Source organism: Chroicocephalus ridibundus, chromosome 1 (genome assembly GCF_963924245.1).
Source record: "Chroicocephalus ridibundus chromosome 1, bChrRid1.1, whole genome shotgun sequence".
Taxonomy (NCBI): Eukaryota; Metazoa; Chordata; class Aves; order Charadriiformes; family Laridae; genus Chroicocephalus; species Chroicocephalus ridibundus.
Window position 1 is genome coordinate 204117442 of NC_086284.1, and position 13298 is coordinate 204130739.

The 13298-nt window shown below is 41.1% G+C and overlaps 1 protein-coding gene across 1 annotated transcript in view; it reads right to left on the reverse strand.

Annotated features, from left to right (window-relative positions):
- SLC2A13 (solute carrier family 2 member 13) overlaps window positions 1–13298 on the reverse strand; it is a 168365-nt gene that overhangs the window by 40526 nt on the left and 114541 nt on the right. The window contains exon 6 of the mRNA XM_063323407.1: window positions 5951–6071. Coding sequence (XP_063179477.1) covers window positions 5951–6071 — 121 coding nt within the window. The remainder of the gene's footprint in view (window positions 1–5950; window positions 6072–13298) is intronic.

Sequence of the window (13298 nt, forward strand, 5' to 3'; positions counted from 1 at the left end):
GACCCTGATGGATCACCCATCTTTCCTACCTTCAAAGTCCTATAAAGAAAACCACTCTCTACAAACCCTGCTTTGCTTAAGTCCTCAGATCATCCTGGCTCCACACCACTACTACTATAAGGAGCTTCACAACAGACTGTACTGGAACGCTGACACCACATGCAAAGTGTCCTGATCTATTCGCACACAGGTATCAATTGTCTCTTGTCTTTGATGATCTTTTTTTCTGAATTTATACAGCCCCCAGCACAACGGCTTCTTGATTTATGCCTCGATCTGAGCAACACAGACAATAAATAACAGAAACAACTGACTTACATGTACCTTTATTTTGAGCGTAATGGCAGTTTCCGTAGAATACTTTGCTTTTAAAACTACTCTTGCAAAGAGACCCTACACATACATCCTATACTCCCAGCTTCCGGGCAGATCAGCTACAAGCCTTGTTCAAACTGGATTAAAATCATCCTTGTGTGACTAAAACCTGCAGACCATATAAAGTATAACACCATCACTTCAGAAGATTTTACAAAGTAACTCCCTAAGTATTGTTTCAGCTTTTGTTAAACAGCAAAGTCTTAGAAGTATTAGCAGAGATGTGAAGTGTTAATAGGTTACTATATAAATAACACCTTGTTCCCTCAGTAAGGCAGAGTTTGATTCAAAGACAAAGTAAGTGGAAATGTTAACAATGGTTACAGGGTCTGCGTTATGCCCACAGACATTATAATTCAGATAAGTCACTTTTCAGATTTTTGTTTTTAAATTGACGAGAGGAGTTTTTCCTCATTCACATTAACGATGCTTACTACATGGAACTGACATATTCCTTCCTATCCCCTATGATTTTAAATTAAATTACAAGTTTTGATTGATAGGAGCAACATGCCAGAAAATGGAACATTATTACCAAGTGATAAATCCTTGTATTATCTACTTAAAATATTTCCAGACTACGTCGAGGTCATTTTACAGCTCTACAACATAAACCATCTATCAGAATTTTAATTACATTTCATAAAAGCAGGCAAAACACTCATAATTTTCTGAACTTAATAGCAGAAACACATTACTATATTTATTAATGCAATTCTGTTATGAGAATTACAAGTAGCTCAGTCACTTTGACATTAGAAACATAAAATGAGAATCATATTTTAAAAAATACTGGTTCTCTGATACAGTGACAGTATGAAGAATACCGATGTCTAGTTTGCAGATAAATCAGATTGTCAATGAGTTAACAAAATGAAGTACGATAACTAACAGACTTACTGTATGTATCCTAAGGCTATTAAATACAATAAAACCAGTTTCCGTTACTAGGTTAGCTGAGTTTTTTCAAGACTGATCACAGTTACATACTTTTGCTAAATTCATAAAGAAAATATATTTCTGCCTACTAGCTCTTGTGAAATTGCTATGTAAGATTACTAAACATTGGTGCCTTCATCTAAGTGGTGTGTACTTGTACAATGAGCTTCGGCACATTAACCGCATGAGGCTGACTAACTCGAAGATGAACAGCAGAGCCTTTGTGTGCCCCGCACAGCTGGCACCGCCTGTAGCATTTTAATCAAACTCTGAAAACAATCAGTTCAGGAAGGAACCTGAGAAAGTTCTTGTGCACAGGTATCATTTCCCTAGGATACCAAGGTTAACTTAAGCTTAACACAAAAGTTACCATTTTCGTATAGTAACCGAGGTGAAAAATATTGCTTAAGCAGAACAAGTTCACATTATGTCTTCTACAGCTGACCAAGTCCCAAGAAGTGCAGTAAGAGGGACAGACACATGATGAAAGGACACAAAAAGACCAAAAATACAAGGCAACAGGCCAATGGTCATTTTCCAGAGATGGGTGAATATCCCAGAGAAAGGCAGAGTGGGACAGTCACACCTTTGATTCTTTAAAGACTGGGAAAAGGCAGTAGGGTAACTAGTGTCCATGCCCTAACCTTGGCCTCCTTCCAGAAGCTGCCTCCTTTACTGACAAGTCCCCAGTAAAACAAGGAACATGTTTATAGATTTTTGAGTAGTCAGAATAATAATAACAATGGCTAACTTATCTTTTAATTTTTAGGATTAAAAGTTTTGGGACGATACTCTTTTGTACTCCTAAATTTACCTCTGAGCTTCTCTGTGGCCTCGATGATAAGTAACAGATTACAGCTGCTGAAGAGATTACGATCAAAGAAGAGAAGTGGTCCCACTACAAACACCTACACAACCTTACACGGGTTGAGTGTGAAAGTGGAGTTTAAGGATGGCACAGAGACGGGCATTCACCTTGCCTTTCCTCAGTGAGACACCCACCCACTTCCACCTGGGAGGAGGCAAGGAGAATCTCAGCGTTCAGGCTGTCCTGCTGGGTTTGTGTTGTTTCCATGATGGCCATGTGAATGAGGATTATATTCAATTTTTTTTCACTGATTTATGGATTATTTTTTGGCTGTTGACCAACTACGATATTATATGTCCCTACATCAAATGGAAATATTTTACTCGATATTTGCAGCCTATCTTACTGGTTTGTTTTCTGCAAGCACATACAGGCAGCCTGTATCTCTCTCTGCATGGCACAGCTCTTTCAGAACGTAGCATTGAAGGTGCTTTTTTCAATCAGGACAGTGACTGTGTTCTTTATCTGCTACTCTGTTCTATCTTCATTGTTATTCTAGCAGCAGGAATTAATCTCTGCAGAGGAATACAGATCTGAGGGAACAACAAACAAACAGACTGTTTGTAGTAGCTCTAAGGCTTCCAAAATGGACACCACACTTACCTAACGGATTTGCAAACATAAAAAGCGTCTTTACTCTGCACAGTATCAGTGAAACTTTTGTCAGCAAAATACACTTTACTGATGATTTTGTAACTTACAAATACATTTTGACAGAGACAAACACGTTATATTTCGGAAACCCCCCCATACTCTGAGATGGCAAAGCCGCAAACAGATTTACACTCTGACTGAGCGTACCTCACCTCAGAGAAGCACCGCATCACCTTTAGATGAAGGAGACCACAAGCTGCATTTGTGTAGCACACCTATTTAAAAGTGGTTACGGTGGCTACAGGGAGATGGCATTACGTGCTGATTTTCTGAAGTCCTGCTGTCTTTATTTTTCAAAAACTGAGACCTCTTCAAGGCTTGCAAGATACAGCACTAAGCAATATGAGATACCAGCAGTTATACTGAAGCAAGCTAAAATATGGATTAAACGGCAAGAGACCACTGCCATTAAATGACTTCATTTTACTTTGATTGGATATCTTATTTGTAATTATTCCTACAGTAATATTTGCTCCCCTACATGGCGGCTATCTGCACAGCTCCTTTAATGCCATTAGTCTTAGAGTAGCACAAAAAATACACAAGGCTGACATTATGCAGAGTAGACTTTTATTTCCAAATCCTCAGGCTTGAGAATCTCTTTGACCCAACTCCGTAACTGCTGTGGGCAATACCTTCAGGGCCAAAAAGGAGAGAGGCGAGCCCCACAAAAACCAGCCCAGCCTTTAGCTTTCCTTTGGCTTGCAGTCCCCACCTCCTCTTCCTTCCAAGACCATGCATGTTATGCTGAAGTTCTAACCCAAGTGGAATGGTGAAGACACCATCTACTTTCTCATTACAAAAACACTTTTTAAAATTTCATTCAGCTTATTGACCACGTGCACAGAAAGCAGGCATGCCCGTATCTTGAACAGCCACTTTTCCACGTCGAATACAAGGTATGCCTGTATGTTATCCCCTCCAGAAATAATTTAGATAAGGGAATAAATTAACGTATGTTCCATATGTGTAGCTACAAGAACTTGGTGGAAAGGCAAGCTGAAACTAAGCTCCTCTGAAGACATCACTGGAGACAAAAATGTTTAAAAAGTTTTTCTTCCCTTGATCCATGCCAAAAGCAAACAATATTTCTTGGCCGAACACACTTGGAATTTTGAGACTTCCTGGTATGGAGTCAGTGGCTGATATCACCTCCCAAAATGGACACTAATATTCATGATGCTGAAGGAATATTCTTCCTCCGGCCGTAGCAAGGTCAGGGTCTAGTGATGTTCTGAAGCATGAAAAATGATATCCCAATTATGGTTTTAGATACACGAGTGTGAAAGTTGTTATTAACCATGTAAATGCCTATTTTTTTTTAAACCTTTTAAACAGTGGGTGCAGTAGCCTAAATCTGTGATATGTGGGCAACTGCATCCATTTATTAGTTTCAACTCTCCTGGCTTTTGTGTCTCCTTACCAAAGTATGTTCCAAGACTAAAATAGGAGCAACTAAAGCTTTCTTATACGTTGTTCATTATTTCACATCCCTCTCTACGAGTTCACTTTTATCTGTAAAGAAAGAGAGGTCCTCCTATTTCAAAATATTCCCAAATTAACATATTTCAATTCTTTTATTGCTCTTTTCTAGATCCTTTGAATTTCTATCACATCTGCTTTTCCTCACTTTATGTCAGAAAATTATGACAGATTAAAATATTCCAATACCTCAGGAAACGACATGCCTTTACTAGAACCACCTGCTTTAATTTGTCATGCTTTTGCCCAGAAGCGCACACTGAGCAAGCCGCAGCAAGTCTAAATTCCCTTCCTGACTAGCTGTGGTTAAGTGGAAAATGAAAACCGCGATGGATGATTTTGCATTACTTCTTAAGGTGGACTAGCCGCATTTCTTCTATGCAGATTTTATACTGTTTCAAGTTATATGATCATCCAGCTTCATTAGATAAAAAATAATGAGTTCTGCAAACGGTGCATCTGTGCCCTCCAGACATCCTTTCTAAATAGTTAACTTAAGTCCTAGGCAAAGCCTTCCGATATCCTGCTATTAATGTTATCTTATTCTGAAAGAAAAGCATTTGGAAGCTCTTTCCCGCTTTGCTTCTTTTAACCAGATTACTTGCTGTTTGAAAAATCTGTATAGGCACACCTCAAAAATCACAAACTATAGTTGACTCTGCAGTAGAAAACAACTAAAAATAGAGCTTTTGCATTTAGGGATCCTCATATCTGGTAGTATCTAATGTTGCAGTTATTAACACCTAGTTATACTCTTTTGAAGACCTTCTGTCCCCTTCCCAGGGGGGAAGCTTCAGATCCTCAGAATCTTTCACGTAAGACATGGTGCTGGCATATGAAAAGCCATGAGCCGTATTTCTAGCCAGAATCGCTAGGAAACTAGAAGTCTCATTTCTTGATATTTATCTCTATTGCAAGCACACATAAAACAGATTTTGAACATAAGTAAGAATTTCTTCAGCTTTTTTATTAGTCTTCACTCAACAGGGAATTTTCTAGTCTGCCAGCTAAATGAACATAAGCGCATTCACATGTGAATAAAAACCGCGAAATACAGAAAATGACACATTCCTAACATCCTAGAAGATATGTTATTTTAAACAATGATTGCACATGAAATTGCCTCCTCTACCCACTATAGAAACAAAGGTCAAAAAATTCACATTCATTTTAATTGTTAATTGGTCTGCAATTATCTGAAGATGATTTCTTTTCCACTCAGGAAAACAAAAGGCAAAGACAACATCTTCTTGAAGAGTTTACAGCTGTTATACTTGACAAATCTACAAGTAGATTAATGACAGCAAACATTTTTACAGATTACTTTTTAAATATTCCTAACTTTGCGTCCACTATAAATTGCAGCAGGTATGATATAACAAAGGAGATTTCAGCTGTGGAGTTTGCTGCTTAACCACATTATTTAGTCCAAGAAACTCCAATGGATTATTCAGAGCATTTAAACAGAGTCTAATTTTCTCTGTTGACAGAAGTTAGGATTTTAACTTTAATCCAGTTAGTTCCGTGTTCTAGACTTTGTGAATAATTGTCTATTACTCACACTAGGTTGTAAAACGCAGTTAACTGAAAACAATCTTCCAGAAGATTGGATGAATGATCATGAAATCTCACCTGTATTTTGTGCAGGTAGAGTTTTGATGTGAAGGATCTGGTGGATTAAGTGTGATTCTTGGCGAGACCTGAGCTGATAGCAAAAATCCCGAAGCTAGGATAATGAGTGCTACAGCAGTACCTAAAAATACAGATAAAGAACAATGTGATACTTTTCTCCAGAGTACATGAAATAATTTGCTATTGAACTGAACTACGAACTACGCTTGGGAAAGCAAGGCACACGGCATTCGCTAAGGAGCTGTGATGAGAACCTAAGAAAAATACCCTTTGCTACATCCACATCTTGAATTAGGTTAGATGTTAAAGTCAAGTGCATCAGGTTCAATGTCCAGATATTAAATTAATAGGTTGAGGCTTTTTGTTTCAATATGTGGAATTGAAGACTGCATGAATGAACGGATATATTCTTTTTGGTGTTGAAAATAATGCTGTAAAGGTAATATTTAATAGTGACTTTGAAATCACCACACTTCTTCCCACTCCCACACCCTGCAGGCTTTCCTATAAAATAGAAAATAGCATCAGCTTTTTCATTGGCTCTGCTTCCCTTTGTGAAACGAGAGAAATTTGACTTTTCATAAAAACACCACCAAAACGCCCACCTGCAATTTCTGATCTCGTTTCAAAGATCACACATAACATCTGCTAGGAAAAAGCCCCCTTCCATCTATTTGCTCCTGTCCCCGACAACAAATGCCTTGTGTACAAGCTGGGCAAAGTGACGAGAGGGAAGACAGCAAAAAAGTGCAACAGGCCATTACTAGAACATAACCCATAGTTCTCCTACCTCATTTGTCACACACACACAATATGCTGTATCATCTTAATGAAAATTTATATACTTCACCACTCATGATACTATTCCAACCATCCCAAACTCAGACTTATAAAACATTTGCATTTTGCTACTTGACAAGGCATCAAGCTCTATGTTGTATAAAATACCCTGTATACCTATTTCTATACTCACTATTTATGTGGCATGTTTTATTTATTATCATGTATAGTCTGATTTAAAAATACAAAACTAGTAATAAAGTTATTCGTTAGGATAGGAACACCTCTCCTATAAAGACAGGCTGAGAGAGTTGGGGTTGTTCAGCCTGGAGAAGAGAAGGCTCCGGGGAGACCTTATTGAAGCCTTCCAGTACCTAAAGGGGGCCTACAGGAGAGATGGGGAGGGACTCTTTGTCAGGGAGTGGAGCAATAGGACAAGGGGTAATGGTTTTAAACTGAAAGAGGGGAGATTTACATTAGATACTAGGAAGAAATTCTTTACTCTGAGGGTGGTGAGACACTGACACAGGTTGCCCAGGGAGGCTGTGGACGCCCCATCCCTGGAAGTGTTCAAGGCCAGGCTGGATGGGGCTTTGAGCAGCCTGGTCTAGTGGGAGGTGTCCCTGCCCATGGCAGGGGGGTTGGAAATAGATGATCTTCAAGGTCCCTTCCAACCCAAACCGTTCTATGGTTCTATGATCATGAATTAGTTACTAATGATCTAATAACATTATCTTTACCTTACAAAAACAGACTCTCAAACCACTGAAGCACATCCCAGTTGGAAGACAGCATCCATTAAGTGTGCAGTGATACAGCTTAATGGTTGAAGGCAAATGAAAGATACTGTAATTCAATTCCAAATACTCCTCATCATCTGCTTGCTCTGTAGGTTAGAAGTGTGTAAGTAATCTTCTCAGAAATGCATCTGTGCAAGCCTTTAGAAATGCCTCTACATTAAAAACCTTAACATGTCACTCTGGTAATCTTTAAGAAATTACACATTATCTGTTTTTTATTTTGAGGTTTGGGTTTTTTTGGTGGGTGGAGGGCAGAGGAGAAGTTTTGGCAGTTTCAGGGGTGGGTTTGACAGAGTTTTTGGAGAGAAAAGAGTTTCCTAGCAGGCAAATCCACCAAGTATGTGAAAAACTTTTTTCTGAGATATAAATAATATCTTAAGTACCAAGATCTGTGTAATAAAATTATTCATGAATGCGTCTGTGCAGCAGCCATGGCTAATAGGCATGAATATGCATGAACTGGAGATGATTGGACCACGCATTTACCTGCACCGAGGCAACTAAGACCTTAAACTCAATCATAAACTGTATGGGGAGAAAGCACCTACTCACCATAAAACGTGATTTCAGTTTATTTATACTTGCCTTTGTACTGCTATGGCTAGTCGGTACGCTGGGGTACCTAGGTACCCCAGGTTTTGGGGCAGGCTGGATATTGCACTAGATTTACTGTACTTTCAAAATGCCATAAACCAGACAGCAAATATCTTTAGACAGGGCCTATAACCTTATTCGTATTCATTCTAAATATGCTTTGTCTGTCTTTTAAGCTAACCAAATACAGTACCACTCACTTCCAGTACCTCTGCAAATGTCTTATTTCTTTGGAAAAGTACTGAATATGTAAACTTGGCAAATTAAGTTTATCAAATATTTTTGTTCTGTGGGAAGTTTGTCTATGATGAACAAAACCAAATAACGACAGTACATCACTAGCTAAGATTAAAAAAAAAAAGAAAGGAAATATCCTGAAGAAATTTTAGATTCTCTCTCTTACAAAAAGAGATACAAATTGTCCAATGACCAAGTGGCACCATGCTTTCAAACTGATAATTTCTGAAGGGGAAAAACACAAATGAAATGGATACTGCACTTGTCAAAATTCCTGCATATTTCCCAATTAAAAGCTTTGAAGAAAGACATTACGTGAAGAAAGAGAGCAAAATAAAGAAATGATGCCAAGATATAAAATGAACGGAAAACTAAGACGAATCAGTAACTGTAGTTAAGAGAATAAAAAGGTGTGCATTGGGGTTTTTTTGGCAGAAGCAGTTTACTATAATTTTTCTAATGCTTCTGGATCTATATGAACGGCTCAATTTTTCAAAAGTTGCTAATGTTTCGAAAATTATAAAGATAGATTAAATTGAATTTAAAATAGCTCTTTCCCAAATGTTTTCAGAAAGCAGGAAAAGCTGCACGAGTTTACGAAATTAAATTACGGTATGTTGGCTTTTAATGAAAATATTTATGTTACTATCTCTCTCGTGCCTATTCTTGTAGGTTATCATCTAACAAACATCAAATCAATTAACCTTTACCAAAAAAATCCCCACAACCTTGCAGCAGCAGGCAAAGCTAGCCTTTGTTTTACGCAATGGGAGACCGGGGCATACCTGGCTTCTCCGAAGACCAGAGAAGAAGCCAGTAATAACTCAGCGTGAAAGCCAATGTCCTTAGAAATGTAAACCGAAGTAGAGCACTAAAATCTAAGTTTACCCCATGAGAAAACTCATCATGGAAAACAGATCCATCAGCAGATTTAGCAATTATCGTTTTATTAAACAGCCCTCTTGCTAAGGAAAATACATCACATCCACCACTACCTAAATCAAAGTGACAAACATTACATAAAAAAATTCCAAATAGTACAGAGAGTTGACATATGATTTCAGTACTGTCATTATTTGTATTTTCTTAAGGAGGGGACGTATGATAAAGAACCGTGCAAGCAATGCAGCATGCATCAAGTGACACTGCAGACTGGCATCTGACCACAGAAGGACCAAGAATATTTTTATCAAACAACCAGAGTCAAAAAGCAAAGAGTTCTGTGATTGTATGAAAAGTCGACGTGGGAATCACACCTATAGGGCTGGGTCCCGATAAGCAATAAAATCCCAAAGGGCTGGACAGGTGTATGAGGTGTCGGGGCCAAATACATAATACTCTATTCCAATAGAATATAAAGGACAGGCAGCAGCCAAGAACCAGAAGTACCAGTTGCAGTGCCAGGAGGGATCCACTTCATGGAAAGACAAGACAACAGGCAAGTATCACAGGGCAGGGTGGGGGGAAGGTATTGAACATGGGGAATGGTACAGAACTGGGTCTTTCCACTCTGAAAGACTTGACTGGAGACATACAAGAACTTATAGGGGAGATGTATTTTAACTCATCTGGAGGTAGACTGTGATAAAAGTAGTGACTTGACATTGTTATTGGTTTGTTTTTTTAAGATGTGAGGAAAGTGCTTTTCTGATCTCCTCTGTCATGAGCACATTTCTGAACTTGGATTGTGAAAAGCTCTTCATAGAATCACAGAACCATAGGGTTGGAAGGGACCTCTGGATATCATCTAGTCCAACCCCCCTGCCAGTGCAGGGTGACCTACAGCAGTTTGCACAGGAACACGTCCAGGCGGGTTTTGAATGTCTCCAGAGATGGAGACTCCACCACCTCTCTGGGCAGCCTGTGCCAGGGCTCTGCCACCCTCAAAGTAAAGAAGTTCCTCCTGAAGTTTACATGGAACTTCCTCTGCTCAAGTTTGTGCCCATTACCTCTGGTCCTGTCCCCGGGGCACCACTGAAAAGAGCCTGGCCCCATCATCCTGACACCCACCCTTTAAGTATTTATAAGTGTTGCTAAGATCCCCCCTCAGCTGTCTTTTTTCCAGACTGAAGAGACCCAAATCCCTCAGCCTTTCTTCATAAGAGAGGTGTTCAAGTCCCCTGATCATCTTGGTAGCCCTTTGCTGCACCCTCTCCAGCAGTTCCCTGTCCTTCTTGGACCGGGGAGCCCAGAACTGGACACAGTACTCCAGGTGCGGCCTCACCAAGGCAGAGTAGAGGGGGAGGATGACCTCCCACGACTCTTCTTGATGCACCCCAGGATGCTGTTGGCCTTCTTGGCCACAAGGGCACATTGCTGGCTCATGGTCGTCCTGTTGTCCACCAGGACTCCCAGGTCTCTTTCCACTGAGCTGTTCTCCAGCAGGTCAGCCCCCAACCTGTCCTGGCGCATGGGGTTATTCCTCCCCAGGTGCAGCACCCTACACTTGCCCTTGTTGAATTTCATAAGGTTCCTCTCTGCCCAACTCTCCAGCCTGTCCAGGTCTCTCTGTATGGCAGCACAGCCTTCCGGTGTGTCAGCCACCACCCCCAGCTTTGTGTCATCAGCAAACTTGCTGAGGGTGCACTCTAGCCCCTCATCCAGGTCATTGATGAATACATTGAAGAGGACTGGACCCAGTACTGACCCCTGGGGAACACCACTCGTCACTGACCTCCAACTAGACTCTGTGCCCCTAATCACGACCCTCTGAGCTCTGTCTTTCAACCAGTTATCTATCCACCTTACTGTCCATTCATCTAACCCACTCTTCCTAAGCTTCCCTATGAGGATGCTGTGGGAGACCGTGTCGAACGCCTTGCTTAAGTTAAGGTAGACCACATCTACCGCCCTCCCCTCATCTATCCATCCAGACATGCCATCATAGAAGGCTATCAGATTAGTCAGACATGATTTCCCCTTGGTGAATCCATGTTGAGTACTTCTGATAGCTTTCTTTTCCTCCACATGCCTTGAGATGACGCCCAGAATGAGCTGTTCCATCACCTTTCCAGCGATGGAGGTGAGGCTGACCAGCCTGTAGCTCCCCGGCTCCTCCTTCTTGCCCTTTTTGAAGACTGGAGTGACATTGGCTTTCCTCCAGTCCTCAGGCACCTTGCCTGTTCTCCAGGACCTTTCAAAGATGATGGAGAGCGGCCCAGCAAGGACTTCTGCCAGCTCCCTCAGCACTCTCGGGTGCATCCCATCGGGGCCCATGGACTTGTGAATATCTAATTGATCCCTCACTCGATCCTCCTCAACCCAAGGGAAGTCGTCTTCTTTCCTGTTACTTCCCCCAAGGCCTGGGACTCCTGAGGGCTGGGCCGAGCAGTAAAGACCGAAGCAAAGAAGGCATTCAGTAACTCCGCCTTCTCCGCATCCTCCGTCACCATGGCTCCTGTCTCATTCAACAGTGGGCCCACAACTTCTCTGGTTTTCCTTTTGCCTCCAATACACTTGTAGAAGCCCCTCCTGTTGAGCTTGACATCCCTGGCCAGGTTTAATTCCAAGGCGGCCTTGGCTTTCCTTGTTTCATCCCTGCACGCCCTGGCAGCATTCTTGTAATCCTCCCAAGGGGTCAGTCCCTTCTTCCACTTATTGTAAACTTCCTCCTTCCACTTGAGCTTTTTCAGAAGCTCCCTGTTCAACCATGCAAGTCTCCTGCGTCCCTTGGCCGATTTCTTGCTCTTAGGGATGCACCAATCCTGAGCTTGGCGGAAGTGGTCTTCAAATACCAACCAGCTCTCTTGAGCCCCTTTGCCTTCCAGAGCCCTAGCCCGCGGGATCTCTCCAAGCAGTTTCTTGAAGAGGTCGAAGTTAGCCCTCCTGAAATCCAAGGCTGTAATTTTACTTCTTGTTGTTTTGTGCGTAGTACCCATGATCCTGAACTCTATCATTTCATGATCACTACAACCTAGGGTGCCCCCAACCTTAAAGTCCTCCACTAGTCCTTCTGTGTTTGTCAGTTCTTCAAGTTTCTCAACCCCAAATCACAATGGTGATACACCAAATGCAGATGTATTATAACTTGGAAATACCAAATTGCCTCCACACTGCATGTTTTCATTTACAAATTTGGGTAACTCCGTATCAAACCAGATGTGACACTGTGCCACCACCGTTCTGCCTATATAAATGCATTCAAATACTGTGAGTGCAGATTAACTCCCATCGCTTGGGAACCGCAAATGGCCAGCGACTTGGCAGGTGGTCCCCCACTCTGCTGTGCTGCGCTAACTGGAGGTTTGGATCCCTGACAGCGACAACAGAACAAAATATGAAGACATTAAACCCTCCCGGCTAAACACTTACGAACATTATTTCAAGAGGAGCAGGAAATGCTTCTCTTTTCCAAACCTTGTTCTTGGAAACATCTAAATCTTTCAGACGTTCAGCCAGAGGCAGGTATTGGTCACAGATCACTTCAGCCAGAACAAGCATGTAACGCGGGAGTAGGCAGGGATTTACCGGGTAAAGGGCAGGACATGGCTGAGTGTAGGCAAGACTGCTCACTCTGCCTTCTGCTTCCAAGAGACAGCTTCGCGATGAGTTACAGTGTTTCAATATTTCAACAAAATGTACAAATCCAAAATTCTGTCTTTTAGTATCTCATACAGGAGACTAACTAAAATGACCTTAGTGCAGGTAAGGTATTTACTGTATGGTATTTCAGACAACCGTGCAAAGAACCGCGTTACATTTCTAGAAGTGCTGCAATGGCTATGCAATACGCATAGTTCTTCATAATATGTTCTGAATTCCCGTTAATGAGCCAGAAATTACTTATCGCATATGCATACATGAGATTTTACAAAACTGATCTGTTGCGAAGTTCCAAGCATTTGATTCCTTATACTGAAAAAACGCATTAAAAAAGCTAAATAAAAACGTTGTCAAACATGGCTTGAATGAAAAACGGCACCTGAAAAAATAACATG